General features: G+C 34.7%; 1 protein-coding gene across 3 annotated transcripts in view; it reads left to right on the plus strand.

Moving 5' to 3' along the window:
* Positions 1-4,765: 4,765 nt before the first annotated feature.
* The window catches only part of SLC37A1 (solute carrier family 37 member 1), a 35,796-nt gene continuing 21,853 nt past the window's right edge, over positions 4,766-18,708 (plus strand). For 2 of the 3 annotated variants that reach the window (XM_087721698.1, XM_087721700.1), the window contains exons 1-7: positions 4,766-4,906; positions 7,941-8,593; positions 9,438-9,519; positions 10,437-10,563; positions 12,987-13,065; positions 13,850-13,985; positions 15,544-15,620. In XM_087721698.1, coding sequence (XP_087577824.1) covers positions 8,538-8,593; positions 9,438-9,519; positions 10,437-10,563; positions 12,987-13,065; positions 13,850-13,985; positions 15,544-15,620 — 557 coding nt within the window. In that variant the 5' untranslated portion in view covers positions 4,766-4,906; positions 7,941-8,537. The remainder of the gene's footprint in view (positions 4,907-7,940; positions 8,594-9,437; positions 9,520-10,436; positions 10,564-12,986; positions 13,066-13,849; positions 13,986-15,543; positions 15,621-18,708) is intronic. The other variant, XM_087721699.1, reaches the window with a different exon arrangement.

Consider the following 18,708-nt stretch of genomic DNA (forward strand, 5'->3'; position numbering starts at 1 on the left):
TGTTGTGACAACCAAATAGAAGAAAACATGGTTTGAGACTAGGTTTTGTTTTTCTTAGCTAACTAAAAAAAATGTGGTTTGTTTTTCTTAAGGGACAGATTATTTTATGTATTTGACTTACCCTGCCTTTATTTTTTGTCAATTCAACACAATGAACACACCTAATGCTCCCAACTCCTATTTTCCACACCACAACGCTATAATGTGGGTTGGGCTGAGTAGGAATCATTAACCCAAAGCTGATTTGCAGAATACAAACAATAGCTATAGAATCTGAAATATAGTAAATTTAAAAAACTTGTGGATTGATATCATCTCTATAGAATATTGAGGAACAAATGGGAAACATTGCCTACAAATTTTCTTCCACTTTTAACACAGGGGCCTTTAAATGTGAACATACATATCAGTATTTCTTTCAATATATTAAATCAAACTTGTCTTTTTTGTGTTTTCCCTTTCCCCCTTCCCTTTTTACCAAAATTGGTAGACAAAGATCAAGGAAAAGTTGACTGTACCGATAAAGTATCTCTGTGAACTGATTAATTCAGCCCAAATCATGTCATAGATAACAATTCAATAAATATTTCAGCATATAACATACTGTAAATTATTTTCCCCTAACCATTATTTATCACAGGCTTACTTTCTATCTCATTATTAATACTTTACAGTGTGTCTACTCTCTGCCCCTCAATTTCCTAAATTATCATGAGCTTCACATTGGGAAGTTCAGAGCAGTCCCCCCATTCCTTGTTTCCAAGAACAAGAAGTTGGTAGATTCTGTTTTTTCAGAAGACAATTTTGCATGTGGTAATTTTTGGTTTGCATGGAAAAATACTGCCTTCTGCAAATCATGCTATTTGCCTAGGAAATTTTGCATCATCCCATGATGTGCATTGATTGCACTGACTGCCACCAAAGACTGTAGCATCAGCAAAGACCATGTAATTTATCACAAATATATCTAGTCATATATTTGCCCAAGAAATGACAATGCAAGTTTACAGTTTTGGCTGTTTTAGCCAATGAAATATAAAGTACCAGTGCATAATTATTTCTATTTGGAGAAACAAGTGGACACACATTTTTCTTTAGGTGGATGTCAGTACTGATATGTGTCCCTCTAATAGAAGTTTATTGTCTAGATTAATTTATTTGGCATGTTTCAGTGTGACATTCAACTTCATTAGACGAATGAAGTGCTAGAGTAAACTAAGCAACAGATACAACAGAACTGTAAATTGTGAGGTCATACATACACAAAATCAGAAAATCTAGATAGCACTAGTGTTAATAACAATGGCCTTCCTTCACTTATTAACCTAATTTGTGTAGCTGAGGAGATATTTTTCTCACTATATTCTTTGAATAGACATCCACTCAGAGTCATGCTACCAATGGGAATTGAGGCCAGAGGTATCTTTTCTAAGAATCTAACTGATAAAACAGCATTTCTTGGAGGTGGAGGGGGCAGGGGAATGGGGACAGCAAACTATAGAACTTCATGGAAATCTGCAAAATGCATTCTTCCAAATATATATTTAGTTATTTTTATTTTCAGGATAAACTATGAGATTGAGAGTAATCTCAAAGTACTGAAATAATAACACATTCATAGGAGCTAATGTAGAGTAGTAGACTAATTAAAATACATTTTTGAAAACCTTTTTGTTCATCAGGCATTCAGTATGTATGTTGAAAGAATATTTTTGATCTGTTTTTCCCTTTCATGTCTTGAAGTTACTGAATTTGTTTTTTAAAATACATAGTTTAAAAACCCAATAAAACAGCTTAAATATGTTCTTGTAGAGGAAATGCAATATTTTGTAATGTTATCCACTTATCAAAATGAGCATTTATTTCTTATGGTTATGGTTTTCCTGTTTTGCAAAACAAAACAAGAATAGGCAAAAGAGGAGGTACTATTTTCTTTTTCTCTTTACTTTCCTCCAGTTCTAGGTAACTACCGTAGCTTGATCCCAGAAGAAAATTGCTCCCTGGAGCAAAGGAGGTATTTTAATTAGATAAACTAAATCATCAGAGTTCATTTGTATAGTGATTTCTGTGTAAACCCGGATATAAATGAAATGCCACATCCATGCACAATAACAAATTAACAGTAGGCTTGGAGTTCCCGAAATTTAGTAGAAATATAAATAGCAGTGCTTTTAAAAAGCCATTTGAGGAGACCTCTCTCCAAATCAAATCAGCATGGAAAATTAACTGACTGGAGGTAGGGAAGAAAAAGAGGAGGGAAGAAAATTAATAGCATATAACCTGGGAAGGGCATGATTGACTGCAGTCCTGGATAAAAGTGCAATTTTACCACTTCTGATTCTCTAAGAGCCAGTTCTTTCTTTTTAATGGCTGAAATACTGTATCTTTATGCCTACTCCAAGACATGCATAAGATTGTGCAAATGTGTATAAGTTGTTTAGTATTAAATCTATATATATGAAACCCAAATACCATTCACTCATCACGAAATCTCCAGAACTGTAAAGACTACACACTTGAAATTCAACACATGTGTTCCTCTTGGTTTCTAGGTGCTCGCAAAGAAAGGTTTTTTTGGAAAAGACCATCAGATCATTAGTATTTCTTTAAAGTAATTAACACACTGATACTAAGGAGTTCTACTCCCCCTCCCCACCTGAAAAGAACTCTGTTCCAACTGCCAGTTGCCTCACATTCTGTTACCTCATTTCAAACTGGCCTGCATTCTACTCCTTCACTCAGGAGTGGTCTGGGGCTCCTTACAGTACTAAACATCAGTACCTCACCAAAATGTCTACACCTTCCACTTATGGAACTGCTTCCATACTCAAGGCAGTGGGAGCAATATTCCCTTATGTGTTTCAATCATCATCACCACTTAGCCAACAGATTGAACTGGAATTAACTGGATTTCTCCTGCACTGCCTGATCACGTAGTTTCATTGTGAAGCATGGATATCCAGCTAGTCCTTCTATATATCCAGATATACTTAATTTCCAACAAATATGCATGGGGTGGTAACCTTTAAAAATTAAATTCAGCACTTCTGCCAGTGAATTGTTTGTTTATTCTGGTGCGTTTGTGCCTTTGAGTCAGCATTTACTCCTGGCTACTGCCTGTACTAGTGCCATTAGTTTTCCTTGGCAATATTATTCAGAAATGGTTTGCCATTGTGGGAAGTTATCATCCAGCCCTCTCCCAGAAAAATGAAATATCCTAGGAAGTATTGAAAAGGCAGAATATTTCTCTGGATGTGAAAAAGGAAGAAACATGTTTTAAAAGACAGAATAGCTTCCTGTAGCTTCCTGCCCATCCCACTTTGTCAATGAGCCATTAAAGCCTGAGCTAGCCCACTTTACATAATAAAGACTTCAGCAGCAGCTACAGAAAGGCATGATAATATTGGAACTTTACACAGCTGAGCACATGGCATCTGAGAGCTCATCCACACTTGGATTCAAAAAAACAGCCTAGAGAGTATCCCCCTGCATGGCACCATGGGAGTCTGACAACCAATCAGAATACATTTCTTACACAGGAACAGGAAACAGAGAGGTGGGACTAAACAGGGTATAAAAAGCCTAGCAAACCCCTTCCTCAGCCCTTCTCTCCTCTTCTCCATCAACATTGAAGCATGTGATCACCTTTTCTGTTCAGGGCTCAAGCCATGTGGCCCTGTCCAACAATAAACCATCTTTCCAAGCAGCCTCCATGTCTCCAGTGTCTTTATCCCCACTTGGAGCCGAACCCAGAAGGACATTTCTTTCAACACCATTACTGCCTTTTCAGGGTTAAGGGTGTGATTGGCCCAAGATCATCCAGCTGGCTTTGTGCTAAGGTGGAATTCACCATCTCCCAGTTAATTCAAATTGCTACGAAACCTAATCAATTCTAATCAATTGGACAACCTACTGATATACCTCCAGGGCTTTACACTAACTTTTATTTGCATATTTAATTAATGCATTCAGCCAAAAATTTAATTTCTGGATAAATATATAATTTACTCTTTTGGTATAAGGCTTTATTTTCTGCTTATACATTTATGCACTACAGAAATATTTACAACTTATGAAATGAAATATTTTATCAGATCCATCTGGGCTTCATTACAAGCCTTTGTATCCCATATATTTTGTATGGAAAATGAAGCCCAATGAATTATAAGTGCCGATATAGTCTCAGGCAGGGCAATGGGCAAAATGGATGCTACAAGTTTTTGTTCTGGAAGCACTATTTTTTTATTACTAACAAGCTAAAATTATCAGAGAAAACATTCTAGATAAAGTTGCTATTTTAGCTGATAAGAAATGTGCAGTGAGATATTTAAGCCTCTCCTTTATTCCATCAGTTTTTCCTTTAGAGGCAAATTATCCTTCTTGGATTTTGATCTGCTATAAACAGTCTTTTTGTGACCTAACAAGCAAAGACAATGGGAAAGCCAGATTCACTTAAGAACTGTGTTACTAACTTAACTGCAATGATTCACTTAACAACTGTGGCATAAAAGGTCGTAGAATGGGGCAAAATCCATTTATCAAATGTCTCAGCAACAGAAGTTTTGGGCTCAATTGTGGTCGTAAGTTGAGAACTACCTGCTCTGTTTACAGCTTCAGGCTAAGGTAGAATAATTAGTTCATTAAGAAAGAAAGACCGGTTCGGCCCTCCCTCCAGATCTGACATTTGCCACCTCTCTTCCAGCTACTCCCTTTTCTTGCCCCCGGAGAGAGAGAGCCTTGAACGAGCCAGACAGGTTCCCCGTTCGGCTATCCTCGCCCTGTGCCGCGCCTAAACCAGGAAGTCGCTGCCCAGGGCAGTTGTCGGAAACGGTCTCCTGAAGCGCCGGCAGCGTTTCTTTCCAAGGCGACTCGGCAGCTGGCGACCGCCGCCGTCTCCTCACTTCGGGTAAATTGCCGCACTCCGAGATCAGCCTATGGGGAGGGAACAGGCGGGAGCTTTGGGGAAAGGGACTCTCGGGGAGGCGGCAGCTTCATAACGCGCTCTGCCTTGACCGAGGGGAGACTCTCCTCTGAAGGAGCTGCGTATCGCACCTGCGGCGGCTGAGGCTGCCGGGCAAACCAACCGAGCGGCAAATTGAAGGGGGATTCGGCGGATGAGCGGAAGGTGTGCGGGGGTGGGGAGATAGCACGTTGGGGCGCCGATGTTGGACCCAGTCTCTTTTCCAGATATCGATGCATCGTTTCGAACACATATCCAAAGACGAAATAATGGCTCACCCTTAAATAATGCTTATTTAGGCTGTGTTACTATGTGTTGCTCTTGATTGGGTATATGCTTTTCCGAGATATATTCATAAAGTGACGGTTATGAGTATTGAGATAGCCCCAATCAACCCCAAAGCCTGTGCGACGGCGGCTCGCAGCTGAATGGGGCTGATTTTTCAGTTGTGCAGCAGATTCTTAACTAGTTTTGTCAATCAGATTTTCAAAAGCTAAATTCCTCTAGATGATAACTCTCATCCAGTAAACCGAGATTCTTGAAAGAAGCTAACTTCATTCTTAATGAATTTCCTCTCTAGATGGGTGGCATGCCAGTGCCATAGTTGTTGTTTGGGGAAGAGAAAAAATAGCGCTTATTTTCTCAGGATTTAAAAGTTTGGTTTTATGGTTTTTACCTACTGGATTTCATCGTAGTTATGGCTGACAGGTGCAATCATTACAGATGATTGAGGCACTTTAATAAGGTCAGTAGACTTGAGCAATATCTTTCTGTTGTGGATTTAATATAGAAATCAGTTTGTATAAAAGTCAGTTCTAGATTGGGATAAACTATTTCATTTCAGCTGGCTGTCAATTTCAGGTAAAAATTGTGCATGCATGGAAGTTTATCATTTAGGTTGAAACAATCAACAAATCCCAAATACCTCAGATAGAGCAGGGAAGCCAACTGAAAACAAACAGCAGAATTATTAACAAGTTGTTTTTTATTGGCACCCCTCCCCCAATAAAAATCTGCAATCTTCAAATATCTTCTAAAAGAAACTTTTTAACATAGCCTAGATAGATTCATTCAACAGTAGCATTTTTTCATCCAGTACACTAGCATCAAGAATATTAATGTCTTTTACAATTTTTGATTTAATCCCAATTTTTAGCTAATTTTATCCAGGAAACTATTTTTAGTCTTGATGGCTCAAAAGCCAAGTTCTTCAGTACAATTACCTTATAAATTATGATTATATAAAAAACCAGAAGCTTTCAGGTCACATATGTCTTATAGCCTACCAGCTCATTGTCAACTGAATATAGACTTCAAACATGTAATACCTGTTTTATTTTTACTAGAATTGTGGAACAGCTAGAGTTTGACAGTCTTAAAGTTCATTTGAAAAGTGACAGGTGTCACTCTTCCTTCTTTTCTTTTTCACCAATATTGTGGATATAGTTAGCAAATACCAAATAGTTAGTTGGTTCTGTTATTTAAGTTTTAAAATATGAAGTTCTTTTCTACAACAAATCATTGCTTAATCTCAATGGTGGCCCAAAGGAAGCCCATCCAAATATTATTCATATCATTAGAACCAAGAATTTCTTAGATCCACCACTCTTGCTTTTATTTTAGTAGCATCACTTTGGAAGGGAAATATATTTGGGGCTGCTTTTGTTATACAATGGGGAATCAGTCTTGTAATTTATAGAGATCCACAGCTATGACAGAAGAGTTATTGGGCCAAGCACTACAATTAAGAAAGAACTGTTGTTTAAGTTTTGCTTTCATATTTGCACTTCATCTTCTTCATATTTCATTTCCAAGACAATTAAAGACAATGCTATATGATTGTTACAGCCCAATAATAAACTGACTCCCTCTCTTGAAAAATGTAATATAGGTATTCTTATCTGTCCTCTTTTTAAAAAAAAACATTTTGCATGACCTCCTAGCAGAAACAGTATTTTACTTACATGAACATAGAAAATCAAGCATTATGAAAATAAAACTATAAAATTTGGTACCTTATAGGTTTGTGAAATTGACTAGAGAATAGACAAATCATTCCTGGAAAGAAGCATCCTTCCTCCACCTCCAATACCCCTAAAGAACTGATAAATATTTTTTAAAATTAAGTTTCATATTAAATACACAGAACTGAAGGTATAATGTTTGAAAATATGCATATTTGTAGACTGAAAACTAGCCTAAAATAAATAAACAGCACCAAATGATAAAAAGATTTTCAGTAAATAAATTTTTATATATAATCGGCTCGTCACAAGAGTCCATCACGACAGGAACCCAATATTTTACTGTTGCCGTTGTTATATTTGTGTTTTTTTTATTTGTGCTGATAATTTATTTATTTATCAGCACAAATAAAAAAAAACATATATATGTGTGTGTGTGTGTGTGTTTGTTTGTTTGTGCTGATAAATAAATAAAGGGAGACTAGTATAGATCTATTTCAAGCTATTTAGCTCTCATCAGCTAGCCATACCCTTACTGGGATTCGAACCTGTGCTGAGCACAAATAAAACACAAATATAACAAAGGCAACAGTAAAAATATTGGGTTTCTGTCGTGATGGACTCTTGTGACGAGCCGATTGACAGATGATGGAAGCAGTTAGCTTCCTCCCATAATTGGGGCTTACCAGGGGTTGTGACACTAAATATATACCTTCTTCCCTGGCTTCAGCTGATAAGGAGGAGACCTGTGGCATAATGGCTAAGACGTTTGCCTAAGATGCAATACAGCACAGGTTCGAATCCCAGTAAGGGTATGGCTAGCTGATGAGAGCTGATGAGAGCTAAATATATATAGCTGATGAGAGCTGATGAGAGCTAAATATATATATATATAATATAGCCTTAATACCTAGAGCTGATGAGAGCTCTAAATATATATAGCTGATGAGAGCTGATGAGAGCTAAATATATATATATATATAATATAGCCTTAATACCACCTATTTCTTTCACAGTTGCAAGGTAAACTGTTCACTCATATACACGTATTTGGATGGATGGCAAGTTGGAGTACTGAAATTCCAGAAAATGAATCTGAATATCTTGGCATCTATAGAATCAAATAATTTGGGACTACAGAATTCCATCTCTTCATAATTTGTTTTAAAAAGGTATTTTGGTTATAGCTTTTAATTTGAAAAAAGAGCTAATCCTGGGATAACATATAACTTAAATCTTTTCAAGATTCTTTTTGTTCAATAATTTTTCTTCCACAGACTGAGATACAAAGATAATGCATTTGAATTTATTTTTATTTTTATAATAAAGTTGATATCATTAATTTAAGATTTTAACTGCAATCCTATGAACTCTTACTTAAAAATTGGTTCAAGAGAACTCAATAGGCTTATATTCAAAAAGGGATGCATAAACTGATGGCTTGAAAATATTATATTTGTATAAAGTTAGGTATGTGGCAAAAGAATTAACCCCTCAGTGATTGGTAACATCATGGAACAAATGTAGTCACATTACATTTTGGTTTGCTGCAACCTTGGACCAAAAATCGGAAGCATCTGAATAACAAAAAGTTAAACCTGGTACTCAAGTAAATGGCTGAACTTCCACCTGGGATTAGTTTGATCACTTCATTTACAAAAGACCAATGGTAAGTTGTGGTTTATTATTACTTGAAAAGCTTTGATTTCCTTTTTAACAAATCTACATTAAAATAGAATTGTTCAGAAGAATCGTTCATAATATCTATTGTTAAAATGTGTATTTGTTTTCTCTGTGTTGATACTTTTTATGACTGTAATAATATACTGCAGATATACTGTATTTCTAACAAGTGCTGTAATATAATTGTTGGGCATGAACCATAAACGGTGGTTTTTTTAGATCAGAACCATTGAGTTCAAGTGTGTATAAGATTATCAGTTAACTCGGTAGAAAGTTGTATAATCTTTACTGTCTTGATATGCAAAACACAAATGAAGAATTTCTATCCTAGAGATTAGATAATGTTTATAACTAGACAATATCTTGAAAAATCACAGCCATAGAAATTGACTGAAAATTTGCCCATTTTACTTGTGATATATGGTAGATATCACACTTGTTGGGCATGAATCAATTTTCAGAACATCTGGAAGCTATTCTAATATTTTCCTACTTATCCAGCAGTGTTTGTAGCTGATGCACAACTTCTGAGTGAGTGTACCTAAGATCCGCCAAAGCTTAAATTATTAATCTTTGAGAAAATGTACTCATGAAATACATTTTTATGTAACTCCCTAATCAATGGCAAATATTCTTCTTGAATATTCTTTCTTTTTAATGACAAACTTCCTTATCCTTGTTATGTTTCAAAAATTGTGTAAGACAAATGGAAAATTACTTAACTGATTTTATCTGCATTTCTGGATATAATAGAACAACCAAAAATAATTGCTAATATATTATCTGCAAATAAAATAACTGCAAAGCATGAAATGTTTGTTTTGTTACAGGTATAGGGCTTTCATATTTGTCTTGACTTTCATGCTGTATGTTAGTTTTCATTTATCAAGAAAGCCAATCAGTATAGTTAAGGTAAGCAAAAAGGAAGTAAGTTTTTTTTCTATATCCTGATGATGTCAAACAAGGAAGTATATGTTTATCTTCCCTAAAAGTATAGTTGTACATGACAGTACAGTAGATCTATAAAAATTCTGGATGACAATTAGAATTAGATAAATGTACAGTAATAAAACTACATAAAATATTCATAACAAACTATTATTTGGTTATTTGGTTCTACAAAGATGCTATATTCAAAGATATGTAAAACTTGTGTATATATCTTTAAAAGGCTTTATTTCACCTGATGTCACACTATGTTTGAAATATTATAAATGTGCATTTAGGATATTTGTAAAGATACAGATATGTTGTGATGAATTTATATGGAAAATTATGTTGGATATTCTCTTAAAAGTTATCCAAATCTTTTTATGCTTTTCATTTAACTTTTCACATGGCTAATTAGCCTTATCAAGTTTTGTGATAAACATAAAAGTTATAATCTATCTGAATTAGCCTTATCAAGTTTTAAAATAATACAGAGTAACATAACTTATTCATTCATTCAATCAATTTATATGGCCAGCCATCTCAAACAAGTGAATGGGCAGTGAACAATCATAAAAATAAAAAAGTAAATATATGCAGCCAGGAAAAATTATAATCCATAGAAGTTAATATAAAAAGGAAATGGGGTGCTTAATTTTATATTTAATTTTATAGTATGTACTATGCCATATAAATTTCAAACTGAATAATGCATGTTATTTAAAATTTGAAAGATTGAATCAGCTTTATCAAGTTTTGAAATAATATAGTATAAAATAACTTATTTAACTTCATTTTAAATATATTTACCAGGATCTGATAGCTTGTTCCAGTAAGGTAAAAGATTCAACAAAATAAAATATTCAACAGCATTTCTTTTCTCTCCTACTTTAATTTAGGGAGAACTGCATAAGCACTGTACTACTTTTCAAATTATTGAACGGGATACCTATGAAGAACATGCCATCCTCATTCCATCTGTTAAAACATTATATAATGATTCTCACTGTGGCTGGGAACCTTTTGGTGAGTAATAAGTCTCCCTTCCTCTGATAAAAATAATGAAGAGTGTGCAACCAACCATAATGTGCCTTGAGTGCAATCCCAAAATAATTGGAGCACTGCTTGAACACCATCGGAATTGATAAATTCACCACCAGTCAATTGTAAAAGGTAGCCTTACTTGGAACAGCTTACATCTACAATATCTGTAACACCTTCAGGCATTCATATCTGCCTATCCAAGGTCCTTGAGAAAGGACCTGATAAGCAGACAAAAATGCCAAATCCAGTCTGAACATGTGGTTGATTGTAAATAATAATAACAACAACAGCAACAACAGCTTATATCCTCCAACGTTACCTTAACAGTTCCTAGGTCCTTGGTTAGGACTCGAGCTGTTGAGCTACCAACCAGCCCCAAAGGCTGTGAATCTCACCAAAGACTAACCACATATAATAATAATAGTAATAGTAATAATACTATTGGAACACCATTGGAATTAACAAAAATAACTACCTACTTATCAGTTGCAATTGGCAACTTTATTTGGAACTTATTACATCCTTCAAACAATACCTTTAACACTTTCAAACAAAAACATGTACCTAATGCCAGGTCCTTGGAGATGACTCAGTAGATGCATAAAAAGGTCAAATCTAGTCTAACCTCTAATCTGACTGTGCAAGAAACCATAATAATTAGAAAAGATTAGCAAACAAATAATTGAAGTAAAGCCCTGTTTGAAATAGGACAATCAGAAAAGTATATAGATTTTACTCCATCAGTTTTATTCTAAACATATCCTTACCTGAACTTTTTAATCTTGTAAGAAGAAAATATTTTTTGAAGTAAGTCAGGAACATTAAGAAGTTCAGTATACACACACACACACACATACATACATACATACATACATACCGGGTCTTTTCCCGTGTAAGATTGAGATTGTCTTGGCAACGTTTCAGCGAGGTCTCACTTGCCATCTTCAGGCTGGTGTTTTCAGCTTAAAGCTTGATCAGAGCTGCCATCCCTCTACAAACCTTGGTAGGGGAGGTGGAGTGCTGGCCCTGTTTCAGTAAGTGGATTGATTGGATGTGTAGCTGTATCATGATTGGTAGATTGGTGCTGGCTGTGTGTCCATTGTTGTTTTGTGTTATAACAGCCTGGGTGGTGGGTGGGGCCCGTTTGTTGAATATATATATATATATATATATATATATATATATATATATATATATATATATATATATATATATATATATATATATATATATATATATATACACACACACATACATACATACATACATACATACATACATACATATATATATTCCCCCCCTCTCTCTCTACACATACACATACACATATACATACATACACACACACACACACACATTAGAGTTATTTAGTTTAGATTTATCAGCACAAATACAACATATCTATAGATATAGATATATATAGATATAGATATAGATAGATATAGATATAGATAGATATAGATATAGATATAGATATAGATATAGATATAGATATAGATATAGATATAGATATAGATATAGATATAGATATAGATATAGATATAGATATAGATATAGATATAGATATAGATAGATATAGATGATAGATAGATAGATAGATAGATAGATAGATAGATAGATAGATAGATAGATAGATAGATAGATAGAGGAGAGAGAGAGAGAGAGGGAGAGAGAGAGAATGAGAGAGAATTGGAAGTAGTGAACTTCTTCCCATATTTGGGCATACTGGGGGTTGTAACTCTAAATAGATACCTATCACCCTGGCCTATATATATATATATATACATTAGTGATATTAAGTTTAAAATTAATTACATATCTTTTTCCTTCCCAGTTCAGTATTAAATGTATTGAGAGGCAGCAAAAATACTAGCAATGTTGTTCACATGACATATTCAAGGAAAAGTGTGAAGGAGACATAATGACTGCAACCTTTCATCACATCTCCAGGATTTTGTAGATAGTGCGATGCATCCCTTTTGTCAGATAGTACAAATACAGCTTAAGCACTTTGTTCTTTACACAAGTTTAACTGAATATACAAAGCCAGCACATGCTCTTCTTTTCCCAATGCATTTACTGAATATGAACTTGTTATGCAGGGATAGTATTATTTAGACACATTTTAAAAGTTAGATATGAAAGGCCATTTTAAATTCTGCACAATTTCCATTTGTATAATGGTATGATTATTAAGTTATATACTTTTATTCATAAAAGTACATTTTCTTTTACTATAATTTGATCTTGAGAACATTATTTTCTCTTTAAATTATTTGAAGCCATTTTTATTTTAAAAAATACAGTATGAATAGATAATCACTATTTATAAAGTTATTTGTATCTAAGCAATTTGGTTCCTTGAACTGCTGTGTGTGTGTGTGTGTGTGTGTGTGTATTCCTAGATAAAAGCAACTACAAGCAGTTATTGGGAGCCCTGGATTACTCATTTCTCTGTGCTTACGCTGTCGGAATGTATCTGAGGTACATTTTCTTACTCTTTATCTTGCTTCATGAGTTCAGGGTGTCAATACAGAATATTATACCATTGTTGATCTTGGTCAGCATTTTGCTTAGAGGTTTCTGGAAAGCAAAGAGAATATTACTGAATGAGAAAGTTTGGAAGAACCAAATCAAAACATGAAATTTTTCCTATTGCAATTAAAGTTGAAAGAAATATGACTTCATAATCTCATGAAATCTCATGAATTTGAATGTGTTTTGGGTGAGAACTGACATTGATTCAATTCTCTGCAAAACCACAAAATATTTCAGATGCCTGTGATTCTTGCTGCCACTGCTAAGCTATAGTATTCCATTTTGAAATTTGAGAAAACTATTTTGGATTGAATAAAATAATTCATTTTAAGTCAGTTTTATGTCTATGTGTGTAAAATAGAGTACACCAAAAAGTATTTGTTTAGGCCACTCAAAAATCTATGCTTTAATGACTTAAAATAATTGTCATCCTGTTATTTGCTTTTCACTGAGGGTCTTAAAGCCTCTGTGCCCCTTTCCTACCTCTTCATGTTTTGTAATAGTTGTGATTCAACAAGCTATCCTTTGATATCATAGATATTGTTGGACCTGATTATACTGGAGACATTTTTAATAATCTTGGGAAAATATTCTTGAAATTAAATTTGAAACTTACATTTTGAGGATTTTAATAATTTGTAAGAGTTTGGTTTTCGGAGAACTATGATAATGATTAGTTTTAGTTCAATATACATTCAAAATTAATCTTCTTTTTAACCTTAATTTAAAGTGGCATAATAGGGGAGCGTTTGCCTATTCGATACTATCTCAGTGGTGGGATGCTTGCCAGTGGATTCTTCACTGCATTATTTGGAATTGGCTATTTCTGTAACATACATAGTTTGTGGTTCTACATCATTGCTCAGGTAAGCATGACTTGGTTATTTTTCCAAACCTTTCAAATACAGTCTATGAATATAAATGCATCTCTGCTGCTCCCTTTTCTTCTTGATGTTCACCAACCATAGTTTGGAGGTATTTTAGTATTATTATTACATAGCTATTGTGGCTAGTAACTATTAATTAAGTGGTCTTACATGGCTCATCTAATTTTCTTTTTTAACAATTTTATTTTATTCAAAAAATAAAAAATCCAAAAGAAAAAAAATTGAACAAAGAAAAAAACTATATAAAAACATTGAAAATAATGTGAATTTTAAAAAAGGACCAAAACACATATCACCCCCACCCAGTTGGACATTGACAAATCAATTGCAACAATAATAAAAGAAAGGTCCTTCTTTCTTGAAATACATTTACCAAACCAGTATATACCATGCCAAAATGTAATCATATTATAGGTTTATATAAAAGTGTTATGATATTAGATTTCTCCAGTTCATTTCTTAGTGATTCCTGCTTTCATTGAATATTCTGCATAGCAAAACTACGGTTTGGAAAAGTTACCAAGGAAAATCTCTTCTGTTCTTTGACAGAAACATTTACATATTATTATTTTCTTTGGTAAAAGAATTTCTATTATTATTTGATATAAAAAATTGTATTATTCTTTCTGCAGATAAACATATTTCTTAAAATCTTAACTGTTTTGTAGTTATTCTGAGAATTTATGCAATAGTATATCCTGAGACAGATCTTTTTTTTACTCTGAGGAGAAATTTTATGATCCATTTTATCTGTTTTGCAGCCCAAAGAGTTCTAGCAATAGTCTAGACTACTATTGATTAAAAGCAGTTGATAGTTAGGAAATAGAAGAATTCAAACTAATTTCTAAATCTGACTTTAAAAGCTGGATCTTTCATTGAAAGTAGCTGGACTTTGCATTGAAACAAAAGACACATGTTGTATCATGTATTTTGTAGGAGTCTATTTCCAAAACAATATATAAATAATTAAAAAAAAAGTTACCTTCAATTCTTACTCTTCCAAAGTACATATTTCCTAATGAGGAACATAAATCTTTGGTAAAGCAGAAGATGCCTAGTGTAGTCGAAAAGATGTTGCATTTTATGTCAGCTCTACTATTTAATAACTGAGAGGATTGCTACCTGCTTCAGAACTAAATAATGCTTGATTATTTATTCTCTTTACGAGTCATGCATAAATCAATACTCCTTTCACTTTTGCACCTTTAGCACTCCTTCAATTAAATAGATGGAGAATAAAAATATCACATAGTAAGCGCCCTTCTCTTGCACAGCAATTACTCCATATACTTCAAAATTACCCAGAAAAGTCAAATTATAATGACTAATTTAATATAGTACTGACAGAAAAGGGTAGTACAACTATGAGGCCTGTAATCTAGATGATATATTGTGTTAATTAATAATCATAATATATTTTTTCTGGAATGTGTACCATAAATTTAAATATTATATTTAATATTAGCTTATTGTACTCTACATTGTAGCTATGAAATATTTTGCTGCAGGATAATCTTTGTCCTTAAAAACTTTTCAGGTAGCTAATGGATTGGTACAAACTACTGGCTGGCCCAGTGTGGTCACCTGCATTGGCAACTGGTTTGGAAAAGGAAGGTAAATTCTCTATTTTTCTCTCTCTGGGTAGAGAGGAGAAATCTTTTGTTAAAAGCCAAGTAACTAATTCTAATAAAATAATGCTTTATCATACAGCTAAACTCATATATTATAAATGTTGTGTTTTAACCATAAAATTGTGAAATGAATTCTCCTTTATATATGAATGAAATGTCTAACATGTTGGCTGTCCTAATGAACAATTGCAACCCTGGGCAATGGATAATAAACAAACAACAAAATAAACAGATAATAAACCAGTATACTTAAAACATTAACTGAAATTAACAGCCAACCGGAAACTCTCTTACTTTACATCAACCAACTTGGTTCCAATTTTTTAGGGTTGTCTTGAAAACTAAAGAGATTGGGTCCAACTAGTGGGGGTGGTGGGGGAGGTGAGAGATTGTTCCAGAGGGCAGATACTACAGTTAAAAAAGAATACTTCTCCTCTCCCATCAGATGACATTGTTTCCAAGAAGAGTCCCAGAGCATACCCTTCCTTCTAAAGCATTGTGGGATGGAGAAATTCCATCAGGAAGAGGCATTCCCACAGATATCCCAGTCCTGTACACAGTTGCACAAAGGCCCTCTTGGCCATGACTGACACCTTGTGTAGTTATCTGAGAGGAGTAACCACACAAGGCCATATCTTACGAACAACTCAGCACAAATTTGCAGAACTTATCCACTGAGTGCCAAGAATGGTCATCATAGCAGTCTATCAGTACTCTTTCTCCTCTTCATCAGAAGGGAACAAGTTAGCCTGAACAGAGCAAGTGAATGACACTCAAAGGATAAAATAAAAGCAGGGGCATAAGCATGTTTTGCTATAGCCATAAGGTCATCTTTAAGAGAGAGCCAGTTTGATGTTGTAGTTAAGGATAGAAAGTAATAAACTGTGAGTTCTATTCCTCTCTTAAGCCCAAAGCCAGCTGGGTGACCTTGGGCTAGTCTCTTTCTCTCAGTCCTAGGAAAGAGACAATAGCAAACCACTTCTGAAAAACCTTACCAAGAAATTTGCATGGACTTGCCCATGTAGTCTCTGAGAATCAATCACAATTGAGTTGAAGGTGGGGGGGAGGGCTATAAGAAAGGTTCTTACCTATATTGGAGTCATACTTTGTCTTCCTCCAGTGGTCCTGTAAACATCTCTTTTGGGGGTTATCTATAAACCAGAGTTCCCAGCAAGATCTGGGCACAGAGTCCATAGAGTCACAATGTGATCCAAGTCTATTGCTCTCTCATTCTACTGGCAACAAAGAGCCTAGTTGAATCCTTTATCAGTGTTTCAGTGACAACCTCAAGTTCCCTCTGAAACTCTATCAGATCTTTTAAGTACCTGGGGTAAACCAATCAAATAAAAATGGCCTCCCCACAGTGGGGAAAAATGAATTAAAATTCAAAGTTAATGGTCTGGTCTGTCCATGACAAATGACTGATGACTATTTATTATGGCTCCAGATCACCATGCCACTGCCATGAGACAAAAAGACAAAAAGCAGGACTAACATGTGGTTCCTGTGTGAATCAGGTGCTGAATAAACATAATCCATGGTGAATTCCCAGATTGCCTCAAAGTCTGCAATTAGAGATGGCAGGTTGAAGTTTATTATGGGTTTTGCTGTATGTTATAAAAATGATATGAAACAATTATAGATTATTATTATTCGCAACAACAGAATTGTATCACAACGGCCAGTTGTTTTGCCGTATTTGGCATTGATTACTAGTCGGGCCCCACCCAGGGGCCTAGGACGTCGTAAGGTATTTTCGTAATATGCGTGCGGATCCAAGCAGTGCGGCTTTTTGCATTTGACTGATGGTGATTTTGTCAATTTTTAACTGTTTTAAATGTAATTCCACTGCTTTTGGAACAGCATCCAGTGTGCCAATTACCACTGGAATTACCACTGCTGGTTTGTGCCATAATCGTTGAATTTCGATTTTTAAGTCCTGGTATTTCGCGATTTTTTCATATTCCTTCTCGTCGACCCTGCTATCACCTGGTATTGCGATGTCTATGATTGTGACCTTATTTTTCTCAACCAGTGTGATGTCTGGTGTATTATGCGCCAGTATTTTGTCCGTTTGTATGCGAAAATCCCACAAGATCTTGACCATCTGATTTTCGGTGACTTTTTCAGGCTGATGTTCCCACCAGTTTGTTGCTGTTTTAATATTATAATTTTTGCACAAATTCCAATGGATCATTTGTGCTACTGAATTGTGCCACAATTTATAATCAATCTGTGTGGTTTTTTTACAGCAGCTGAGTATGTGATCAACAGTTTCATCAGCTTCTTTACAAAGTCTGTATTTGGCATCATCAGAGGATTTTTCGATTTTGGCCTTAATGGCATTTGTACGGATAGCTTGTTCTTGCGCAGCCAGGATTAGTGACTCTGTTTCTTTCTTTAATGTACCTGCTGTTAACCATAACCAAGTTTTTTCACTGTCGACTTTATCTTTTATTTTTTCCAGAAATTGGCCATGCAATGTTTTGTTCTGCCAACTCTTCATTCTTGATTTTATCACATCTTTTCTGTATTCTTGTTTCGTCTGTTGGACCTTCAATAGATTTTTGTTCTTTACTTCGATTAATAGATGTTCTTGACTTTCTTTTAAATAATCAGCCAGTGCATGTTTTTCTTCTTCAACTATTTGCTTCATTTGTAATAATCCTCTGCCACCTGATTTTCGGGGCAGGTATCGTCTATCAGTATCACCACATGGATGTAAACTGTAATGCATTGCCATTAATTTCCTGGTTTTTTGGTCCAAAATGTCCAAATCAGCTTGTGTCCAGTTAACTATACCAGCTGTGTATCTTATAACTGGTATTTCCCAGGTATTTATGGCCTTGATTGTATTTCCACCATTCAATTTAGATTTCAAAATTTTCCTAACTCTGTTGGTGTACTCTCCCCTGACAATAGTTTTTACTTCTCCATGCTTGATGTTATCCAAATGCAGAATGCCTAAATATTTGTAGGCTTCATTTTTGTTGCATTTAATTAGTTGGCCATTGGGCATTTCAATTCCCTCACATGTAGTGATTTTGTCCCTTTTTATGGATACAGTGGCG

Source organism: Thamnophis sirtalis, unplaced genomic scaffold (assembly GCF_051295495.1).
Source record: "Thamnophis sirtalis isolate CommonGarterSnake01/CBP01778 unplaced genomic scaffold, rThaSir2_p1.2 scaffold_8, whole genome shotgun sequence".
NCBI lineage: Eukaryota > Metazoa > Chordata > Lepidosauria > Squamata > Natricidae > Thamnophis > Thamnophis sirtalis.